The sequence below is a fragment of the Amphiura filiformis genome, chromosome 9 (genome assembly GCF_039555335.1).
Source record: "Amphiura filiformis chromosome 9, Afil_fr2py, whole genome shotgun sequence".
Taxonomy (NCBI): Eukaryota; Metazoa; Echinodermata; class Ophiuroidea; order Amphilepidida; family Amphiuridae; genus Amphiura; species Amphiura filiformis.
This window is the reverse complement of record NC_092636.1, coordinates 4,928,044-4,952,624: the sequence shown is the minus strand read 5'-3', so window position 1 is coordinate 4,952,624 and position 24,581 is coordinate 4,928,044. Positions and strand designations below refer to the sequence as shown.

The 24,581-nt window shown below is 38.3% G+C and overlaps 1 protein-coding gene across 1 annotated transcript in view; it reads left to right on the top strand.

Annotated features, from left to right (window-relative positions):
- LOC140160469 (uncharacterized) overlaps positions 1-19,659 on the top strand; it is a 29,753-nt gene extending 10,094 nt beyond the window's left edge. Inside the window, exons 5-18 of the mRNA XM_072183705.1 lie at positions 48-217; positions 1,733-1,927; positions 2,728-2,845; positions 3,943-4,077; positions 5,122-5,213; positions 6,535-6,772; positions 6,981-7,060; positions 7,471-7,717; positions 8,089-8,168; positions 9,376-9,610; positions 10,219-10,311; positions 11,809-14,998; positions 15,030-15,678; positions 17,426-19,659. Of these exons, the coding sequence (XP_072039806.1) occupies positions 48-217; positions 1,733-1,927; positions 2,728-2,845; positions 3,943-4,077; positions 5,122-5,213; positions 6,535-6,772; positions 6,981-7,060; positions 7,471-7,717; positions 8,089-8,168; positions 9,376-9,610; positions 10,219-10,311; positions 11,809-14,998; positions 15,030-15,678; positions 17,426-17,578 (5,675 nt within the window). The 3' untranslated portion in view covers positions 17,579-19,659. The remainder of the gene's footprint in view (positions 1-47; positions 218-1,732; positions 1,928-2,727; positions 2,846-3,942; positions 4,078-5,121; positions 5,214-6,534; positions 6,773-6,980; positions 7,061-7,470; positions 7,718-8,088; positions 8,169-9,375; positions 9,611-10,218; positions 10,312-11,808; positions 14,999-15,029; positions 15,679-17,425) is intronic.
- Positions 19,660-24,581: the final 4,922 nt, after the last annotated feature.

The window sequence follows — 24,581 nt, the reverse complement described above, 5'->3', positions numbered from 1 at the left end:
ACAAACAAAACATAATTTAATAATTTTTCTCCTTTATCCATGTCCAGGTCCTTGCGCTTACTGTAACATGTGGCGTACAATCCGCTACATGTCTTACTGCGGTCGCTACCCATTCTGTAGTGTAAACTGCACCAAAAAGTTTACGGTGTACAAACGTGAGCAAGGCGAGCTGCTGGAGAAGGTCCATGAAGATGACAAGCCAGTCATGAAACTGAAGGTAAGGAAGCAAGCATTTAAAGCCACATTCAGAGAGATTTTCAAGAGAATTGTTTAATGAAGACCCGATCACCCCAAGTTCTGAATACAACCGATCGCCAATAGTTTCTTTTTGAATCAGCTGATCCTGATTCCGATCTGTACTACACAAAAACTAACCATGATAACATGTCCTACAATCTCTCAGGCGGCGAGTGGCATGATGGTCGGAGAGAGCCGGCAAAACCGCTCAGCTGTATGGCATTTTCCGTACACTCAGTTAGTTTTGTTGGGTTCATTATCGAACCCCAACAGTTTTAGCTTGTATTTATATTATTTATTTACATAGGCCTGTTTGTTTCTGATATTTTAAGCGTTTTAAAATTTCAAAATAATCCCATTCAATTACACGGTTGACAACGGAAATGTACTGAATTTAGAGAATGCACTGCGTTCACCACCTGCAATCTCTGAGAAATTAATTATGATGCCCTCTATAGTCGGCAATAATATTTTATCAAGTTTTATTCACCCGGATGAGCACCATTTTTAAATGGAAATAGTGATCGTTCTCAGTGATTTGTTAATGGCTAAAACATGGAAACCACCTACTTAGGCCAAGAAAAAAAAATTGTTTGCTTGCCCTCAATTGAATTTTAACAATTGGGTCGGTCGGTCGGAATTTCTTTCTTTTTTTTTCTTTTTTTTTTTAATTACTAGCAAACTCTACTGTTTGTATTAATTAAGGCTCAAAATATGACAAATCAGACAATTTTGGTGTCAAAATGAATCAACTAACATTACAAAACAACTAAAATGTTGAACACAAGCTCTAAAATACTTTTTTCTTTTCTTCAGAATGCAAAAATTTGAAAAGAAAACAAAAACTTCTTCAGGAATTTCCAAAATAGGGTCGGTATTCTTTTGTACAGTAAATAGAAAAAAAACTTCTTTCTGATTTCCAAAATTAGGGTCGGTCGGTTGAGGGCAAGCAAACATTTTTTTTTGGCCTTAGCTGTGATAAACACCTCAGAAATCAACTTTTGCGGTAAAAGCTGGTGTGCAGGTTTGAAGCATAAACACTGCTTTGTATCAAAATAATTAACTGGTTTACTAAATTGGTAAATGAGAGGGTTTTTATCAATTCCAATTCACAACCGATAAGCTTAAAATCGGGCAGATTGGGCAGCTACTGATTGTTCTGTTCTCCACTAGAATTGTGTGCAAACTGCTCCGTGAATTGGAGCAATAAGTACACATTGTAGAATTGCAAACATAGTGGTAATAAAATGATAGTAATTTAAAATACCTTGGTGCGATTATATCAGATGAGGGGTCAAAACCTGAAGTGCTTTCCAGGATTGCTCAAACAACCAGTGCCATGGCAAAATTAAAGCCATTATGGAATGACAAGAACATCTCACTGGGATCAAAAATCAAACTAATGCGCACCCTCGCCATATCCATCTTCCTGTAGTACCCCCTTAAAACTTGTGTGAAATGTTCACCTGTTTTCTGATCATTTCCTTTGTTTCAGGTACCCACTTTATTTGAGGAGCACAAACCTCGACCTCTATTTCCCCCAACTCATAAGCTGTCAGAAAATGGCAGCAAATCACCTTGCAACGGTATCCATGGTAACGTCAAAGCAGATTCATCACTGAACTTTGATTGGCCGTCATATATAGAGGAACAGGATACAGAAGCTGCATCAGTGAAGTGCTTTCATCATGTGAGTAACAAATGTTTATGTTATGAGAAACACTTTCTTTTAAACCTTGAACTCATGATACTTTACGTAGTTTATTAGTTGAATATGTTTAAAGCCACCATTATATGATTTCGATCAAAATTTAATTTTGTATTTTATAGTTTTGCATAGCAATAGATACAGCCCAGTGGTTAATCCATTTCTTTTGTTAATGCGCATATTGTATTGTGGGAAGGAATTGTGGTTCAAATTGACTTCTGAAATACACCCAGGATCCATGCATGGCTTAGATTTATGACTTGGTAAAAGGAGTGGGAATCAATCTCAAAATAGTGTTAACTTTTCAGATATAACCGATTCATCGAACTCTCAACATTTTGTCCATGCTATTTGCTACACTGTTATGGCAGTGTATTTGCAGTCCTCAACATTCGCTCACCTTTTATGATGCCATACTAATTAGTATGAATATTGAGGGGCATAGCAGTTAGCAAATAAAAATTATATCAGTTGAATGCGTACATGTTTTGCATGAATAAGTAAAAGTTTATAGATGGGTTGACCTCAATGTTTATCAAAAGGCAAGGGACTGGTATATCGATATGCTTGAGTGAACCTCATGTAACCACTACACTGTTCAATAACCTTATTGTGATGTAGCGGGAGGTTTAAAAACACGAGCCCTGAACAAAGTATGATGCGCGCACATACTGCCAGGCAAAAAATAATGGAAATTGTGATGATGCGTACGTATACTGCCAACTGTCAACTCATCTATAGGAAGCATTAATTCACTAAACAATGCTATTGTCTTTGATCAGGCTGCATTATCAAAGGAGTGGAAAGCTAATTTGATTGGTGCGTTAGTTGAGGTTCAGAACAGAGAACCAGGTGACCCAAAGGATAGTTTCTGGGTTGCAAGAATCATCAAAGTTGCAGGTAAGTACACTGAAATATTTAGGCCAAATAATAAAAAGAATTCTTGTCCGCTCCGCTTCCTTATTCTGATATTGTCTTTTGATTTTTCCTTTGTTTATTTCGGGAAAATTTTTTTGTCAAAATGTTTCAGAAGTTAACATATTGGAAATAGAAGTAAAAAAAAAAAAAAGCGCAGTGATTTATAGTGCGCTACGCACAGGCACAACGCCTAGACGTTGATCCACAAGCCTCAGCACACTTTACAGATCAAGCAGTAATGTGCATCTTTTTGCTTTATATTGCTTGTAAGTTGTTGCTCACATTTGATTTTGTTGAGTATCCCCTGTACACAGACTTTCAACAATTCATGCAGGTCAGTTGTCAATCTATTTAATTTTGTATTTATTTTTGTGTTTTCGTATATGAATTTATGCTATGTAACAGGAAAGGAAAGCACTCTGTGTTTGGACCTACAAGTCTATTTTTCTTTCCTGAATTACCATTTTCTTACTTATATGTTGTATTATTACTATTATATGTTTGTATTTTGGTAATTCAAATAAATATTATTATTTTTATAAGCATTCTGAACATGGTTTGTGCTAATCGACCCCTTAAAACCATGAAATAAAATATTTTACAAGGGCCTCCTCCACTTCAAGTTACACAACTGATGATAATAAAAAGGTGTGATTTCACATCAATTGTCTAAAATGGGCCTAGGCTCATCCTTTCTCTTTTCAAAATCAAAAAACCCCTATGAGGAACTAGTTTGTTTTTTACTTAGCCTTATCACAAATGTCAAAATGACTAGTATGTAGAAGAGAACTGGTGAATGATAAATACAAATATATAAATAGAGAGGGCGGCCTATCTGCTGTGTCCTAGCAGGACATCAGTCAATATGAGACATTAAATATTAAATGCGAGGATCCAGAGGATACATGCCTGAGAAAATATATAATAATGGGCCTGATTAATATAGATAAAAATAATTAAAACTCACATTATAGGTGAGGGTATTTTTGGAAGACTTCTATTATGATGTTTGTATATATTTTGAGGTCATAAAGATATGTTCAATTGCCTGTTCATTTATTTACTTGCTATTTCTACAGGGTACAAAGCTAAGCTGAGATTTGAGGGTTACGGGATGGATAATAATCATGATTTCTGGGCACACTTATGCAAGACAGAATGCTATGCCATCAATGGGGCTGTCAAGGCTGGTATGAAACTCAAACCTCCTAAGGGTAAGTACACCATGAGCTAGCTATTGCACCCTATTATATTAGTTGAAAGGTATGAGACAGGGTTCGAAATTTTGGTTGTCCGGTTGCCCGGGACAACTAAAAAAGTCGCCGGACAACCAAAAATACTGATTCGGTTGTCCGCCGGACAACCATAAATCTAGCAAAAAGTCTCATTTGTAGGCCTACGGACAACCAACAACTTAGACGTACAACCAGAAATTGTAATCTGGTTGTCAGTGGGACAACCATTTATTTTTCCTAAATTCGATCACTGGTATGAGACATCAATCCACCAGACTTGGGAGTCCACAATCCAAGCCTGGTTGACAAAATATGGTTAAGGCCAATTTTCGTTGGCCTGTCAAAAAAAAGTGGGAAAGTTGTAACACAGTATGTATCTACCACATTGCAAGAAATCTAAATCCCAATGATCCAATCATTCAGTGGGACTTTGCCCATATTCTTCAAAATGTAAACAATACCTGCACCTAGAGGTCCCCTGAATCAATTTGCATTGTGGGATATGGTGCAGTCAATCCCATGTCTAGCCATTAATCTGCCCTCATAAAATTAATACTGCTGGATTAAAAGGGCATTTTGTGATCCACAGCCTCATCCCCAACTTTTCTCCAAAAAAAGTTGAGATTTTTATACCACTGGAAACCTGTGGCTACATAATGTTTATGTACAAAAAAAATTTGAATTATGACATTCTGGTGTACCAGAACGAAATTACAGCAGTGGCCTGTGAGCAGTGTAATACACATAATCATGCATAGCTCACAAACGCAAAATCGTAATCAACTGAAATTTTGGGAATAAGCTTTTCTCCTGGATATCTACTGAAAATGTCATAAAAGAGGATGCTAGGATCACAAAGTATTCCTTTAAATGGACATTAAAATGGTAAATTTCCCGATATTTGTCCTCCCCCCTTAATGAAAATAATAAGTTGACAATATTGAATGTGCAAAGGTTGTGTAAATTCTCTAAATGCTGTATCATTGCTAATTATCATTTTGTATGGTAATTTTATTGTGTCAGGTGTGATGGAGAGACTTGGTGATAAGTGGCTGGAACACTTGGCAAGGATATCACACTCTGGAAGCCCAACATACTCCACACCTACAGATAAGGTAGGTCACACAATAATGAACAATTCTCATCTTTCTCTCACACAAAGTATATGTTTACATCTCTTCCAACAGGGTTTTATGTATTGGGACAACTGCCCCCTCCCTAATCTGGCATGATTGGGTTGCGTTGTCCTTGCACCCGATATTTGTCCCTGAAAAGTGATAAAAAAAAAGTATTGCATATTTTGTGCAAGTCTTCCTTCCCCTGGTCTTGCTGGGCTAACAACATCAGGATGTCGGAGTTCCTTGGTAAGCGAAACAAACAAGTAGTGTTGAAGTATGATCTACTCCTGAAAGTTTTCATATCAAAAATTGTTAACATGATAATTATATGATGTTCAGAGCACTGCTGTGCCTGACCCCCCCACTAATGCTGAGTTGTACTCTGTTGGTAATGCACTTGGGTTACCGGCCAGGAAACAGGTGACTTGGGTAACCAGCTGCTGCATAGTAAACATCTTTTTCAAACCTAAACTGCATAACGATTGAGTTTCATTACTTGATAATGTAACACACACTTATTTCTATCACTGTTGTTTAAATATCATAATTGAATACCTGAGTGGAAGAAGGGCCCAACTCCATCAAAACTGTTTTTGAGATGTTAAGAAAAAACTTAATATTTGGAAAAGTTTTATAGACAGAATGTTTTCGTCTTCAGGGGATCTTTAATACATGAACATACAATATTACATACATTTGAAATTATATATGATGTTTCCATGGCAACGGTACGGGTCTTAATACGAGCTGGAGTTGGGCCCTTCTTCCACTAATATACTGCAAGTGCCAGTTCCGTGTTACAAATAGCTACAGAAATTAGGTAATTATCACCATTATGCACAAGTAGAACTTATTTAATATGTTAGCAAGAAAGTTTATTGTAGTGAAAAGCAGATTTCATGGATGAACAAAATTCCGCTTTAACCCTATATTTGTGGAAGAAGGGCCCAACTCCATGGAGTTGGGCCTTTCTTCCATGAAAACCATGATTATATGTACGTGGAAGACTATTTAGAGAGTGGATTTTGGCTCATCTTTCACACACAAGGAAGAACAGTCTGCTGGCAATAAAATGCTGGGTCTAACTCATTTTTGTAAAAAATTGGAGTTGGGCCCTTCTTCCACTCAGGTATTCAATTGTTTCCACTGCCCTTGATAAACATGAATGATGTTTGATTCCATTTGAGATTTACATCCCCTGTTTGGGAAACTTATGTTACATCTTCCATAGTGGGTGAGTGGATTTCACCTCTTGCCTATTTGCACATCATATCTACTCAGTCAGTATTTAACACAGCACCATATCTTGCTTTCACAGTTAAAAGAAAGCTTCAACATGTCCTTCAAGAAAGACATGAAGCTGGAAGTTGTATACAAACGACAGGTATCCAGCACCTGCGTGGCAACCGTGAAGAACGTCGTCGGGGACCGAATCCATGTGCAATATGATAACTGTAAGGACCCCAGCAAAGACTTCTGGTTCCATCGGATGTCGCCTCTTATACATCCTGTTGGATGGTCGCAAAGAGTGGGCCATCCACTTGTGGCCACTGCTGGTAAGTAGATCTATATGTGATTGATATTATTGAATAATGATAACTGAACTGTACACAAGAAGTGTTATCCAGTATAGCTTTGTAGGGTTGAGGTCTCTATAGTCTGCCTTGTCTCAAGTTGATTGTAGCGCCATGTTGGATTTTTCTGTAGCAGATATTTGCAACAGATGTAATAATTCATGTCTTTTAAATGTTTTGTATATTACAGCATACAAAAGTGAAGCCTTGGACAAAGGCAGGCAGAGAAGGGGAGGTCCTCATGATGCGCCGTGGGACATCTTTCACTTTGTAAGTATGCTCAGTTCTTTACCAATTTCATAGACAAGCATTAAAGCAAAGTGGGTTACTACAGTTCAACCTCCCTTACGGTTTTATATGGATCTCTCCGGCCAAATGATCTTCAATGGCAAACATGTTTTCAATGCTGTGACAACTTATTTTCATGTTCTGAAACATTGGAAGGACATGTAGTTGTTGTGTACAGCTCTGTTTGAATGAAATTCCATCTTTTTTGTGTTGTCGCTCCATACTAATCACTTGTTGTCCCAATGTCAGCATTGGGCATTCTAGATTATAGATATGTACATACTATGGCACAGAGTCATAGATTTTATATCCTGGTTTGAAATAATTATCTTTGCAATTTGAAATGGTCGTCAATTAATCTCAAGTTTTGTTACCCCCCTTCAAATTTTCAGCCCCAACCTGTGAAACAAGACCAGTCTTTCCGTGTCGGTATGAAACTGGAAGTTATCGACCCCCTCAAACTGAGTCACATCTGCATTGGCACTGTGATGCGTGTGCTAGACGAAGGCTACCTGATGATTGGCGTTGATGGTTGCCTTGCCGATCAGAACAGCTGGTTTTGTTACCATAGCAACTCATCCTCTTTGTTACCTGTTGGGTTTTGCGAGTATCACCATATCGACCTGGTTCCTCCAAAAGGTAATGTAAATATGACTCCTTATCTGTACTTATAGCCCCATAGGAACTCTCGGCAGAATTTTCAGCCTCTAAGAACTGTTTTGATTTATTATCAGAGATAGCTGTATCATGTATTGAACCAATCAGAAAGTATAGTAAGAATAGTCAGTTACAGTCAGTCCACTCTGAAGTACAAAGTACCGACGCAGACGCACACGTTGTGCCGACTTTGAAGACACGCATACCTGCAGCAGAGACACAGCACTACGCATTGTTAACGCGCTGTATACGCGCGCGTTGTCACTTTGTACTTCAGAGTGGACAAACTGTAGTGACATTGTAAGAAAGGTTGACACACACATAACATAAACAACATTGCATTCTGTCCACAGATTTCCAGGGTCATTTTGACTGGGATGACTACCTTCGGAACACCACCTCAGTCGCTGCTCCTGTGGAGCTTTTTCACCAGGTAAGTGTCATGGATGGTCATTAATAATACGGGTACTCCCACATTTTGTCAGCCATATGCTAAGGCAGGCCTTCTCAACTGGCGGCGCGCGCGCCACTTGTGGCGCTCGGAGTCAGTCGAAGTGGCGCATGAAGTGGCGCACGGTAATTTTAATAATTTTTTCACATAAATCTTGAACAAAAAAGAGGTGAAAATACCCAATCTGGGCCTTTAAAAAACCTTAAAATCCATGAGCTTCCGGAGGCGCTGCCCCTGGAACCCCGATAAAGCACCACTGCACCTTAACCGCTATGCATACGCGCTACCTCGCAGAGTCCTCCCGTGACATGTTGGCACTTCATGATCACTAAAATTTTCCAGTTGGCACTTCAAATAAACTAGTTGAGAAGGCCTGTGCTAAGGTATTATATTTTATGAAAAAATATAATGATAGGACCATGTGTATTTGCAGGTTAATAAATACATTTCACTTGTTGGGAGTGACATTTTACAAAATAATGCATGCGTACTGAGACGTTGAAGCGTCGGGAAGGCATTAGACATATCAAGCATTCTCAAGCAACAAGTGATCTGCATTTATTAACCCATTTCAGAAAAAAATCCTGTGTTTTTTGCTATATTTATTACAAAATTGTCAGTAAAAATGTTGGAAATGCAAACAAATATAAATGCATCAGAAAAATGAATGCGTCTGAAAACACTGCACATAGTGTGCACCTGTGCATTATACACAATCAACACACTCCTGGCATTTTTCTAATCTTTCTTCTGCTTGGTTCTCACCATCTAAGAGTGTATGGAATTTATACATGGAACAGGGCAGATGAGTCATGAACCATGAGAGTGCATTGCCCTATGATTCTATTGCCCCCAGCATACTTTCCTGCCGCTGCAGCAAGCGGCAGGGCATTTCAACCAATGACAAGCCTTGACTGTGTCCGTTTGTCTGCAATGCGCGTGCGCCACGCCGCTCAGCGGCAAGCGGCAGGGTAGTATGAAACCAGCTTATGAAGACAAATATTGGTTCCATGAACTCAGCATAGCTTGTACATAGAAAAGTATGTCACAGCCAGTGATTGAGTCATCTGAAATTTTGTGTTATGTACTCAGTTGATCAGAAACCATATTGAGTGATTACGGGAGACCCCCCATTTTGAACTTTATGAAGACTATTCTGACTGTACGGTTGTATTTTTTCCTCTCACAGAAAACTACCAACCCTGGGTTCAAAGCGGGTCAAAAGCTAGAGGCTGTAGACTTGATAGAATCAGGTCTGATTTGTGCTGCTACTATAGTGAAGATGGCAGGTCCTTTATTAAGAGTGCATTTTGATGGCTGGGATTCATCGTACGACCAGTGGATTGATTGTCAGTCACCAGATATCTACCCAGTAGGATGGTGTGAGATGGTCGGATATCCGTTGCAACCACCAAGAATGAATTGTGAGTTGCTATTCTCTAAAGTGATGGAATAATTCTGGTATACCCATCGTACTATACATTTGACAGGATAAAGCACACTGTAACACATAAGATGCGGAGGGTATTACGCAGTTGTGCCAAAATTTCAAGTAAAATAGTACAAGTTAGCAGGGGCACGATGGAGCCGGCAGTGCACTTGGGCAAGGCACTTTACCTCAATTGCCTCTCTCAACACAGGAGTGAAATGGGGAGCTGTTATGAATGTTGTCCATTGAGTGCTGCCCAAAGGTATGAGCATGCCTTGGGCATTGTATGGCAGGTGAACAGTTTTCATACAGTGAATTTGAAATTAGTGCAAACACACAACAACACAACCCTATTACAAAATTAGCATTTTTTCAAACTTGCTTTTCTCTGAAGTGCACTTTTGCTTACGATATGTCACCTTGTGATGAACCTGATAATATGAGAACGGTAATCACGATTTAGCCCCCTCCATATTAAATCTAGTTCCTTTAGTTTTGTTTATAGGACGTCTTCAATCTTTTGGGTAGTTCCCTTAAAATGTATAGTTACAGCGTGTTGCAGCACAAATTGATTAATTATTACATTCTTTGTTAACATTGCAGCCATGTTGGATTACACTGCACCTGTGCCTGTGTTCAAGCATAATGGAAAGAAGATCAAGATATCGCCAGGATTAAGGCCTGATAACAAAAAGAGTAAGTGTTATCTTCAAAAGGGAATGTATTGGCTATTGATACTCTTTAATAAAGTTTTATAACATGGTTTTTGATTTAATCCACAAATTTGAGGCACAATTTTGGACCCCATTGGAAATAAGTTGGCATATTTAGCCAACTTTATGGGTTATCCTGGCTCATTGACTTGGTTGTGTGTTTCTTGTGATGATGATTGATTGCATATTTGTTATTTTCTGTATTGTTGTCAATTTTGCCAAATAAATAATAAATAAATAAATAAATAAGTGTACTTATTTTCAAACGACTGTATAGATTATGTTGTACACGTTGCACACTTATGTCAAGTTGTGCTTGTATATTGTTAATTTAAAATTTGCTTAGAGTAGATATATGTGACAAAACCAGGAACAAGCCGCATTTTTGACATTTCATGATTTGAATAAAAATGCAAGCACAAGATAATAAGCTTTAAGATGATACCAAAATTATATAAATAGCATCAATACTTTTCAAGATATGGATAATTTTGTAAATGATTCCTTGATATTTTTGTCAAATTGCTATTCTGAGTAATGGGTCAATTAGTTTCCTGCCTTACACCGGATTGAATAGGGATAAATATAATAGTAGAATTTTCTTATTTCTAGTCCAATAAACAGTACTCACTGTGGACGTTTCAGTTTTGTGGATGTTCAATAAGGGATTATAATAGTTCAACTATTATTTATTGATTAAATGAACCTCTTTTTAATAAGTACTTTCAAGGATTTGAAAGTCCACTTTGTCCCACAGTCAAATACTGTGAATTTAAGAATTCCAAAATTTGATTATGGGAATGTCATCTTTAAAGGCCTATAACTCAAAAACATGTCTGGCGACTTTTTCCAGGTTTTGTTGGAGCTGCCAACTGTCCCTCATTTTGAGGGACTGTCCTTCATTTGGGGTTTTCCAAAGTGAAAATGAGGGACAGTCCTTACTTTTTGAAAATTTCAGTGATGGCAAATTTAAATGTAAGAACAGCAGAAAATGATGCAAATTTCACTTTAAAATTTTGCTGTAGCATTCTCTTTAGTCTATTGTGATAAATTTAGACCTGCAAAACCTTCCCAGAATTCTGAAAGTATTGCACACCTCAAGTCTTTGAATTTGTCGGTACCTGGTTTGTGTACATGTACAAGGTTTTGGCCTCAATGTCCCTCATTCTGACTTTGGTAGGTTGGCAGGTCTGCAAATTGCCAAATACGCAAGATTTTCATCAAATGCCAATTAGCACTAAAAATATCCTAGCTACAACCCTGAGTGCCATATTCCATATCCTCTGACTTGTTGGTAAACTTTGGAGCAACAATGCCGTACGTGAAGTATATGTGTGTCATGGGATGTTGCATGCAGAACGTTAAGCATGCGTGCGGGTGTGAGAAGTACATGGGTAATATGGAAAATTTGACTTGCGAATATTTCATGAATATTAATGATTTTTTCTAACATATTCTAAATTTGATCACTTTCTTTTAGGGCGGTCTTTGAGCATATCATTTGCGAACTTCGCCGTATCCAAACCACCATCAGAAGCAGCCAACCTTGATTCAATCTATTCATTTTCTGATGATGAAGGTGTGTCAGGCTACCAAGAGCTCCTAAAACCACCAGTAAAAACACCTCAAGTCAACAAGAAAGAGAAGAAGGAAAAGAAAGAGAAGAAATCCTCAAAACATCACAAGAATCATCACCATCATCATCATCATCATCACCACCACCACAAGCATAACGGCAAGCCCGAGAGTATGATAGAAATGAAGATAACCTCGGAATCGGAGTTGAAACATCTTCTAACTACCATTAATGTTAATCCCTCATCGTTGACGCCTCAAGCATCTCCAGTATCTCTTAAAAGCGAAGTTGCCACACCGCCTCCTAAAAAACATAAAAAGTCCAAATCATCCAAAAAGAATAAAGGGTCTCTCTCCAAAAGCGAGGCTAGCATACTGGACAGCATATTTGCTGCAATGAATAAAGAAGCTGAACGTTATGCAAAATTACACGCTGCCAAATCTCAAAATAATGTTGCACAGTCGGAATCTGCGGATCAAAATAGCGTGCAAACGGACAATGCAAAGTTACCTCCAATTGTTACAATATCATCTGCAACCTTGAATGTCCAATCGCCATTTATAAACTCTTTTAAACCGGTCTTAGAAAGTCCAGTGTCACCTCACATAAGGCAGCTATCACCATCTTCAGTTACCCATTCACATCTGCTTCAGAAATCAAATCCTCAAGATATTACTGTTACAATACCACAAGAATCTACACCGAAATCCGAGTTGACTCCGCCTACCCTTAATAAGATGCAAGATGTGCCTTTGCCACAGGCAGCTGATACTACATCTGGATATACACTCAATGAAATGCCCCCTTTGATACCAGCTGGTGAGCCGGAACCAGATCCCATTCCGGATACCAATAAATTGCAAGATGCCTTTCTCCTACAGCTTGCCCAGTCTCTGAAGGCAACCAAATCAAAATCGGAGAAGAATTCCAAACCGAAACCAAAGAAAACATTGATCAAGGATAAAGAATCAAGCAAGAAGAGCTCAAAGAAAGAGGGCAAGTGCAAAAAAGAAGGAGGGGGGAAACCTAAGGAGAAGAAGAAGCTTTTGTTTCCTCCGAGGCCAAAAACTAGTCATTTAGCAGAACTTTTAAAGAGACCCGGTTCGCTTGATTTATCCAAGATAGATCCAAATAACATGGTCAATGGATTCTATGTTGCTGGGGCAAGTTCCAGCAGTGTTGGGCTGGAAAGTCCAAGAACAGAGACTGTAGTGCACAGCGTGTTACAGAGTCCTACATCGGTAGCGCAATCTGCTGCAGGATCTGCAGCAACAGGATCATTACTGACAACTGCTGCTGCTGTCAGTGAAACTAGAAATGAAAGTAACAAATCATTGTTAGTATCACAAACATTTGGAGAAACTCAGAAATCAGTGCAAAAACCATTTGAACAAAAAGTATTAAGTAGTATAAAGGTTGAGAGGCATGCGGTGTCTCAGTCTGGTCTCAAGCCTGAAAATAGAGACAATGGACTAATCAGCCCAGGAGTGGTGAATCAGGCAGCGATGCAAAGTTTTGAATTCATGGACGATGATATTCTTCAGAATTGCATCGATCCCAATTTATTACATAAACCCAGTAATCGAGTTGAGCAAAGATCACGCAGCATGGATATGGGGATGTTTCGTAGAGGAGCAAAACCAGTTGAACAAACACCTGTCACTGAGGATGTGTACCAATTCTTGCCCAACTCTGAAACGGATTCAGTGGAAGGAGCCGTAGCAACAGCAAGTTCAAAGAAAACAACTACGAGTAAAGCCAAGGCAAAGCCTAAACCAAAGCCAAAACCGAAGAAGAAGAAAGCTGCTAATCCAAATACCAAGCCAGTGCCGAGGGGTCGTAGCAATAGTCTTCCATCGTCTAACGTACCGATGGAGGCCCAGAAATTTCTGGCGAATGGAATGAGTCTGGAAATGATGCAAGAGATGCTTTCTCCTGGGAACAAAGCAAATAATGATACGCTTCTAGAGCTTGAACGCACTCAGCAGCACATAGTCTCTAGTATTTTGCACGACCATGCCCATCAGGTAGCACCACCAGAGCAACTTTATCAACGGCAAAGAGCTGCTGCGATAATGCAAGAAAAATTTCGAGAGCTCCAGCAGCTCCAGATGCGAATGCAGATGGCACAGAATGCACAGGCCGCTCAAAGACCTCCAATGCCTCCATTAGTCGAGCTCAGACGACCACCTACTCACATGAGATTCCCTGGACCACAGCATGCAATGGTGAATTCAGCCCAACAACAGCAACAGCTGCAGCAACAACAATTACAGCAACAGCAGTTGCAGCAACAACAATTGCAGCAACAACAATTGCAGCAACAGCAGTTGCAACAGCAGCAGCAACAACAGCAGCAGCTTCGTATCCCTGGAATGCCTTCATCTTCCGCTGCTACTATGATGCAGTCTCATGCAGTTGACCGGAGGTTAACAAGTCCTCGCCATGGACAGCCAATGATGTCTCCGAATCCTCAAGCATCTTTACCATCACTGAGTCCACAACAGTCCCCAAATCCACAGATGCACTCAATGATACCAGCAAGCCCAAAGTCAATGATGGCACCAAGTCCTAAAGGGATGATTCCACCACCAAGTCCAAAATCAAAGCTGCCACCATCTAGTCCAAAGTCGGTACCAAGTCCGAAGTCAATGCTGCCTAGTAGTCCATCCTCAGTGCCACTTCCAAGCCCTTCAATGCCCCCACCTAGTCCTCAATCAGTGCATTCAAGTAGCAACTCTATGATGGTTCCTAGTCCACAATCAATGATGGTACCAAGTCCGCAGGCTCCAGTGGGTCCCACACTTCAAGCAAGACTTCAACAGACTTCACCAACTCCAGGGCCAACCAGTCCGATCATGATGATGCAAGGAAGGTCTCATGCAGCAGCAGGCATGCTACCAAACCAGCTTATGATGGCAGCTCAAGCTAGAATGCAGTCTAACCAAATGCTTCAATCACATAACATGCCAACCAGTCCGCATGCAATGATGCCACAGGTTTCTCCTCAGCCTATGCCGAGTCCACGGGGCATGCTAAGCCCACCGATAAGATATCCAGCAACATCGCAGTCTCAGATGCCTTTTGGATCGATGCCACCTGATCGAATCCATTTGCATACCAAGTCCTCTGCCGAGTCCGCAATCTTCCCCTACAGGGGTACCAGCTCAAAGACTCCCACCGCTGCACTCACTGTTGCACCCATCAGCGCATCAAATGCCACTATCTCCTCACGGAATGCCTACTTCGCTTCCATCTCCCGTCTCCAATCCTGCATCTTCACCCGTTCAATCTCCTCACCCAAGTCCAAACGGCATCCATCCTCAGAATCCAGTCTTTCAAAGAGGAATTCCAGGAGCTCAAAATCAAGTTCCACCCTCCTATCAGCAGCATCCGCTGTCCCCTGGACATCATCGTCAAACACCAGAAAAACATCAAATGCATCCAGGACAACAGCAGCACATGTTGCAGGGACAATTCCAAGGCAATGTGCCAATCCATCACATGGCACAGCCGGGTGGCTTTCCAGTTCGCATGGGCTTCCACAGTCCTCCACCGGGATATGTCTCACCAACAGCTGGCAGTGTTCCAAGAAGACATACCCCTGTCTGCAAGACGGACGACCTGTCCACAGAACTACAGACAGCCAGTCAGCATTCTCCAAGCAAGTCATCAGTAGGCATCATGAACCCATGGCATTGGAGCATCTCTGACGTGATACGGTTTATTGCTGATGCAGGAGAAGCGGGATGTGCAGAACCATTTAGAAGACAGGTAAATGACCTTTCTCTTCTTGTTGTGTCTTTATTGAGATACCGTAAACCATAATATTTTTGCAATATTGATTTTTTGCGACTTAAACTGTTCAGATCTGTTTGGCGGTTTCTTCTACTTGTTATTACAAACAGTTACACATTAAAACGTATAGGTAAAAATAATTTTGTGAAAATTTTTTCATTTGCAGTTCTGCAATTAACTGCGAAATTAAAACCCTTTCAAAAAATTCCCGCTATTCGTCATAGAAGTAGTGATGTAACAGGATTAATTACCATAGCGATAGGTGAAAACAATTTTTAAATGTATTGCCCTGCACTAGAAGTAGGATGCACTCGTCACCTGTCATGTAAGCTCTTTTCGAAGACACTAATCGTACAAGAGTGAGCAGCGATCAAATTCGACAGTATCGCATCGCAAAATGCGATGCAATTTCCATCAACTGCTATGCACTTTTCCAAAATGCATAGCTAAAAGTGCTATACTGCTATGCAAACATGTGTTTTGCATAGCACAAACTGCGATGCAAAAAAATGGACTAAATTCGAACCCTGAGAGTGAGTGAAACATATGTGACTCTGCATAATGTGAATTTGCCAAAGAATTACGATGCAGGTCTTTATGCCTATTCTTTGATAATCAATGGTGCGATGCAGCCTTACAGCATACATCTAGTGCAGGGCAATACATTCAAAATTGTTTTCACCTATCGCTATGGTAATTAATCCTATTACATCACTACTTCTACAGCGAATACAGTAGTGTGAGTATTTTGGAGTAAGGATACCCAGTAACCCAGTAAATAGTTACCTTGATGTAGATTTATAAACACTTTGTGCAACTTGTCATGTGACAAACGACAAGGAATGTTTTGCAAAGCAGTCAATAGTTCCTACTCATCACTTGTGTTTTATATCTGATATTGGTCATTCTAGTTGAATTCATTACACCCCTATGGAAGACATGGCCTTAATCTTCCTCACAGGGAGTGTGAATTTCAAATGGGTTACCTGAATGGGTGACTTCCATTTGAAATCGTACACATACTGTGTGGGAGATTAAGGTCATGTTTTCCTTAGGGGTGTATGAATGTCAACAGGAATCGCCCATTGGATGTTAATAATGTGCGTTTGTTGGCATGTGGGTAACTTGTAAACACCATCAATCAAGTGCACACATGATAAATCTCTGTGTAACAGTGGACACATAAGAACTGCGGACATCAGTACATTTGAACAAGTGTGTGATATGCATCACCTATGTTTCAGATGGACATTGTGTTTTTGAAAAGACCATACATACCAGTGACATACAAATACACAAAAAGAATATAGTCCCCTCTTGAAAACTAGTGCATTCCATATGTACTTGGCTCGATTAGCATTTTGTGCAAATTTTATAACAAACTTGAATGGGGCTCTTTTTTAAATGGACTTATTCCTTTTCATTTTTAATGTAAAGTCTATGGAGATGAAAATTAGAGAAGGTTGGAAAGGGTTCTATAGCCTCATTTTAGGCACTTGAAGGCTCATAAAAATTGCAATGCTCATGCAATTGTGTAACAATGCTACTTGAGCATAATTGAATACTTCTGAAGAGGGGCTGTAGCCAAAACAAAAAATGTTGTATACCTTAGTGGTTATGAAACATAGGTGGCATGCGTGCACATGTGTCTACTTTCGGTTTTTCCTGTCTTGGTTTTGATACCATTAATGATTGAATGCTTATTTCAATTTCATTTCCACAGAAAATCGATGGACCCAAGTTCATGTCATTATCCAAAGACCAGCTAGCCAACCTCACTGGTATGAAAGTAGCACCCTCACTCAAAATCTACCAGCAAATAGTACGTCTACGATCAATGTTCCCACGAAGCGAGCAAGCTAACAACCAACAATAAGAAGATACAAGGTAGTATTTACGAAGCAGTAGGAGATTGTCTATGAAGTTGTACCATAGCATACTAGTTTTTTGATGAGAAACGACTAAAAGGTACATTCTACAAAGTGTGTTGGTTTTTAAGAGACTTGACTTTGGGGAATAGTTGGAATTATTATGAAATATTAAGTGTGCTAAAATGGTCTTGCAGGAATTCACTTTGATAGATGATATATCAAGCAACTAGTGAGAACACTAAATAGGAGTTAGGAAAATCCTTCACAGTTTTGTGTCAGGTTTGATTAAAACTGAACACTCCAGGGTGAACATGCTCAAATCAAGAGTTTTTTATTATTTGGATAGTATGTATAGCATGTACTATCGGTGTTGTTTGCCAAAATATTTTAATTATTTCAACGAAATATTGCACACATCAACAAAATCCGCCCAAAATGTCACTTGTCAGACATCAATTATATAGGGCATTTTGAGACAAAAAGTTGTCTTCAATTGTATTATTTTCTGTGAATTTGATAGCTTTTCGCAATATAAATGTAATCGCTTAACTTCAAGTCAAGTTCAAGTCAAGTTCAAGTCTTTGCCTATAATTGTTGCAGCAGCTTTATATATTGTCAATGTACATTCTTATTGGTCTATTGCAATGTATCAGGAGTATATTGGATTAGTTCTGTTCTGTATTGGGATGAATGCAAGTGCCCTTCAGTCCAGCCGCCAGCCACCTTAATCTTGCTTTGCATTGTACATTTTGATTTTGTTGGATGCGTTTCTCGATATCACCCAATTTGACAAATTAATTTACTGGCTCTATATCAGCATATTGAGATACTGGGCTGCCAAACTTCATACAGAGGTCAAAATTCTCCTCAAATGTTTTGAAATGCTCAAAGTATTTATTTGGTTGGAAGGATTCAGAAGCATAACATCAGAAGTCATATTTGAGATGGGGGTCTCAAAGTGCACAGACTTTGCAGAATGGTCTAATGCTATCCCATATAATGATTTTTTTGTACCGTATTTAACAGCAAAGTAAGTCAATGTGCAGTGAATCCTGTAGAATCAAAAACAAACGTAAAGTGCCAAAACTAGCTGTTAACGAGACAGAATAATGTAAATGTTGAACCAAAAAGGCTGATTTAGGAGTATGTAGTAGATATACCATATGAAGAAGTGGGAGTGTGATTGCAGAAACTCTAAGGATATTGAAATGTAAAGAACTGAGTAACAGCTGATCTATATATATATCTATATATTTTTATACATAAATACAGGAGAGACTGCGATTTTAGATGCCAATTTGTACATAAACACCAGTTAAAATTAAATCATTTCAAAATCACTCTGTTGCGACTGATTTTAAACTGGTTTAACTGGCTGGCATACTTTCAGAAGTTAGCATTGGCATGTATAAAATCGGGATATCTCAACTATGTACAGAATAGCTGACATTGTACAGAATAGAAAGAGTATCTAGAAATAAGATAATTATAAGGACACTGCTGAATTGAATGCGCTGCTAATCTGGTATCAAGAATACACTTGGGCAGGAAAAGCCTGTGTCATTGGCCCCTGAACATGTTTAAAGCAAAATCTACTATGTAACCTGTTTGGCAGTTTTGTTTTAAACATGTTCAGGGGCCAAAAGCACATACGAGGTTTTCCGTGCCCAACGACTAGCAGTGCTGTCTACAATAGGCTATTCCAGTTGAAATCCCTACACCCTCGTTATGGGAGATTAAGGTCATGTCTTCCGTAGGGGGTATATGGATTTCAACTGGAATAGCCCAATTAGCAGTTGTCCTAGAACTGCACCTGAATGTTACATATCCTCACTGGGCGGGGAAAACCTCATATGTACTTTTGGCCCTTGAACATGGATAAACCCTTGTAGGTGTAGACTTTATATTGAAGGGGTTGCTTCATCCATGTTCAAGGGCCAAAAGTATATGCAGGAAACACCTCATATTTACTTTTGGCCCTTGAAAATGGATAAAGCCTTGTAGGTGTAGACTTTATATTGAATGGTTTGCTTCATCCATGTTCAAGGGCAAAAAGTATATATGAGGTTTTTCCCGCCAGTGACGATATATATCAAGTTGTTTGTGGGTTGAGGTAGCGTATTCATTTTCAGGGATCCACTAGCAATTTTGGCGTGTATGTGCAAGAAAATTACCTCAGCAAAAAAATTTAGACCCAGGGATTTTGTGAGGTAGGACTTTAGGGAAATGAATACAAACTGCTGTATTGAAGAGCTTAGGAAAAGTCTTTCGTGTTAAAGAGCCAATAAGAATAGTCATATGCGTGACCCCACGGGTATTTAAGTTCATTTACTGCAGTAAGGAGTGGCTTCAAAATTCAACCTCCAGATTGACCACAGGCACCCAGGCAGAACTGGCAATCATCAGTTCTGCCTTGAAATCATCAGTTCTGCCTTGATGCTGGTGGTCAAGGTGCTAGCAGCCAGGGTGGGGTTGGTCGACAGGCAGCTGGGTTTTGGAGCCATCCCTAATATGTTATTTTCCATTGATCGTGTTGCTCTATTCATGATCTTTGATGTTGTTTATGAAACATGCCACACAGACGTTATTTGTAGTGTAACTCCCATATCAGAAAATTTGTATTTTTAAGGGCATTAAAACAAAATTTGAAAATGGGAAGATACAGAAATGGGTCAAAAATGTGGAGTTGACATTGATTTAGGTTTAGATTTGATTTGACTTGAAACTTAGCTATGGCTCTAGTGCAGTTCATACATATTGTAGGAATGATAATCTAAAATTTACTACTACATTTGGGACATTCACAGGCATTAGCTGATGGTGTTGTATTGAATAATGCACATCAAAATATTTCTATCAAATGCATCATTAAGAAGAAGAAAACTGCCAAAAAATAATTATCACTTATGATTTATATAGCAAATTCCGATAGCTTGGCAAGACCATGCTTAGGCCAGTCATTTCCATGTTACGCATATACTATGTTATGTCTCAATAATCAGTTTGGAATTGTTGACATAAATCATGCTTATTGTGAAAAAATGATCAAATTTGTGCAGTATAACACTGTTTAAAATGTGCACGAATCAGGTTTGTAATTATAATTATTATAATTTGTGTAAGAAATACACACTCTTGTGATATGTATATGTTGTATCGTTAATGTATTCCAATTTGAAAGGATTATTGGCACGGTCTGATTTTGTGTAACAGTAATTAAGCCAACGCTGATCGATTACGATCAAATGTGCAAGGATGTTGTCGAGAATTATTTTGTGTATTGTCATGACATAATGCTGTACGTGTACAAAAATGTAAAAATGTAAAATCATATGTTTAAAGTAACATCGGCGAAGTGGTTAGAAGTCAATGAATGATGATGTTGAATAGGCTGAAATAGATTATGATTTTGATTTATGGGTATTATTTTATCTAAGTTTGCATACTGTACTGTACTTGATTTATGAAAGGAAATATTATTTTGAAAGGGAATATTCTCTATCGTGTGATTTATATATTTTGTACCTCTTTGTATGTTTACATTTTAGAAAACTTGTGAAGTTTAAAAAGATGGAGGAACAACTTTATGGGTTTTTTATGGAAGAAATCCATATTAAGTAACTTTGGTTCAAATTGATTCTTTTGCTGTATATTTGAAATTGCAATCAGTATGAAAAGTGATATTGCCATTGGGCTATTCCATTTAAAATCCACACTACCCCTGTGGAAGATTTAGCTGAAGTCGTCCACAGAGCGAGTACAAGTTTTGAATACAATAGACAATTGGGTATTTGCCCTCTGTGGAAGATATTCCAGTTGAAATCCATACATCCCCTATGGAAGACATAACTTTAATCTTCCACAAAAGAGGTGTAGATCTCATATGGAGTCACCAGTTAGGTATACCCCATTTTAAATTTACACTCACTGTATGAGAGATTACAGAATGGTCGACTGCAGATGATGTCACAATGAGGTTAGCATTTATTCCGTATTGAAAAGCGTGTTCCGACGGATCTGCACTCGACCGGTCTCTTGGGTCATGTCTTCCATACATTGTAGGGGGTGTATGGATTTCAACTGGAATAGCCTATAGCTCATACAATTCACATGAATGATGCTCTAAATCCATACTACGCCCTATTTGTACCTGTCTGTACTGAAAAGAGTTTAAAAAGAACTCGGTAGATAATATTGTTAACCTCCTGAGCGATCTAACATTGCCTCTAATTGGTCAATTACATGATATCTTCATTTTAATCACCAATCAGAATGGAGCTTTGCAAATAATTCATCCCAATGTTTTGTGTGGTGAAATTATTCTATAACAATGTTGCTGATTGGTCCAATTGATAATGAAAACTTCCTTTTGACCAATAGACAGGTAGTTCTCACAGAGTTAATCATAAGCTGAAGCATTGCCGGATGACCGGTTCAAAATCGGAATTTGAAATTGACCAAATGGGAATTTGAATAGGAATTAATAATGCTGCATGTTTAAAATTGTTTTGTAATGGATTAAATTATAATAATTATTACTGCAATCCATTTTTCATAAGTTGGCAAAATGCATCTTTGTACTGCAAAATAAATGCATGCCGCAATGTTTTATACAGTCATTTTACAAAATATGTCAAAAACTTGCCATAGAGTAAAAGTTACCAGTAAATGTACTCATGATAATTGTAATCACCAGTTTAATACATCATCTCAGTTGATGGTAAATATGGCTGCAAACTTGAAAGCTGCCATTCCTAATTGTTGACTGGGTTTAATTGGCTAAACTAAGTTGACTACAAATGTTACTATTGGTCAACTATCTAATAGTGTCTTGTAAAAGAATAATTAAGTACTGAACATTCGCCTACATGTAAATTTGCACCACACGTTCCTTGTCTGTGCGAATGTGATTATTTTACTGAAAATGAGATATTTCTGTAATATGTAATTCCTATATTGCTACAGCACAGTGTTCCGTCTTCTACAGCAGTGAATGTTGTTCAGTCTTCAGTCGCCACACCTGATTTTTTTGCTCCACTTATGTATACTTTCATATCAATTTTTACCTCTTCTAGTCACAGTAGTCATGATATGGCAGTCGACAAGTGATTTCAAAAACTTGCAATCATAATTGTTAATGTAGCTGCATATTCTTTTTGCTGGTTTGAATCAAATCTTCATTTGCTACTGATGCTTACTTTTCCAAAATTATCATTAATTCTATTCAATATCAAAGAAAAATGGGACTTTCATTTAATAGCCTGACACTTCACAAAAACTTTGACCTGTCTTCAGAATTTTCTGTTGGCTAAACAAATAGAATATCAGTTACTAATCAATGTAGGACTAGAGTTACAGTTTTGAAGCTTTTCAAAATTTAATAGTTTTGAAACTTATTGGTTCTGCCATTAATAATGGTGGTAATTCTTTCACAAATGTATTTATTTCGATTTATATAGAATATCTTGATGATTATGAAATATATGATTAATAATGATAATCATTTCTGCGATGAATGATTTTTTAAGTTTACTGCTGCATTTTGTGTGTGTATTATATGTAGTGCAAGTTAGCTGTATGCGTTTAACCATGTGTGACATCTGATCCAATCAGACCAGATTTGGCAAAAATATTAGCAAAAAACAAAAATATAAGAAAATCGACATATAAAAAGTTAGTAACTTTGCAACCAAGTATGCCAACTACTTGGGGGATACCAACATCAGTAAGCTTTAGGTACTGAACAAGTTAGTAATGGTAATAAATCAATTTTCAAAATGTCCTACTTTGTTCTGAGTGGATGTCCTACTTTGTTCTGAGTGGATCAGATTGGGTCACATACTGTAATGTCGGAGTTCCTTTTAAAAATGGTAGCATTCCACTTGTATGCTTTTTCTGATTTTTTTTCATGTATTTGTGCGCATATAATTTATACATATATACATATGTTTTGTTTAAATTAATTATTTTATCCTAATTGTTGAACAGATAGGTTGTATTTAAATTTATCAAATTTTTACAAATCTTACCTCTGTCTGGATTGGCAGAGTTTATTAATTAAATTGGTGGGAAAAAATGATATTTTTTTAGAGAGCAAGCTTTGTTTGTCCAGACATAGTCCAATATATGGTGTCATATTCACTAGGAATAGGAACGTTAAACGCATGTACCGTTAAACGCACGCATGATCCGTTAAACGTTTAGCAATTGTGGTAAACGTGTAACATGCAAGTCATTTCAATGCTAATCAACAGTTGAATGTAACAAAATCTGAAGACAACCTTAATAATTGACATGAAACTTGCTCAAAACATTCATTATCTAACACTAATATACGTTGAAATAAAGCATAGTTTCTGACATGTTTGAGCCGTTGACTTTGCAAATTTTACCTTATGTACGGCACCATTGATACTAACATATTCTGTTAGAAATTCCGGTTTTGTAAGGTGCACCGCACCTATTCATGAAATCTTGCTGCCAGACGGGGCTGGATCAATGCGTGTTAATATGTTAAACGCACGCATCACCAATGCGTTAAACGTTTAGGAAAATAAATGGAATAACCCATGCCTAATATTCACCATGTTTGACAATTTTACATAGAAGACAGTTTGCAGTCCAGAAGAGTGCCTAATATGGAACAGGAGTGAAGTTTGGAATTAAATCAAAATGAAATATTAAATATTATGGAACAGGAGTATTGCATAATAATACCCTGCTGGAACCGTGCGACTGCTCAGTGCCAGAACTGGGAAAGTGCAACAGCTGCTCTGTGAACATCGGCAATTTGCACACAGTATATTGTACTCATCTACACATGGCAGCTATTGCACTTACCCACTTCTTGCACTGAGTTGGATGGCTGCATTGGGTTATCTCCCCATGTGATCAGTTCGGGTGGACAAGTAAACCCAATATGGTGTCAGCCAAGGTATGCACATGTGTCCAATACATACTTATACTTTTACTTTACAGTGCAGTGAGTGATTACTTTCTGGTTTGTTT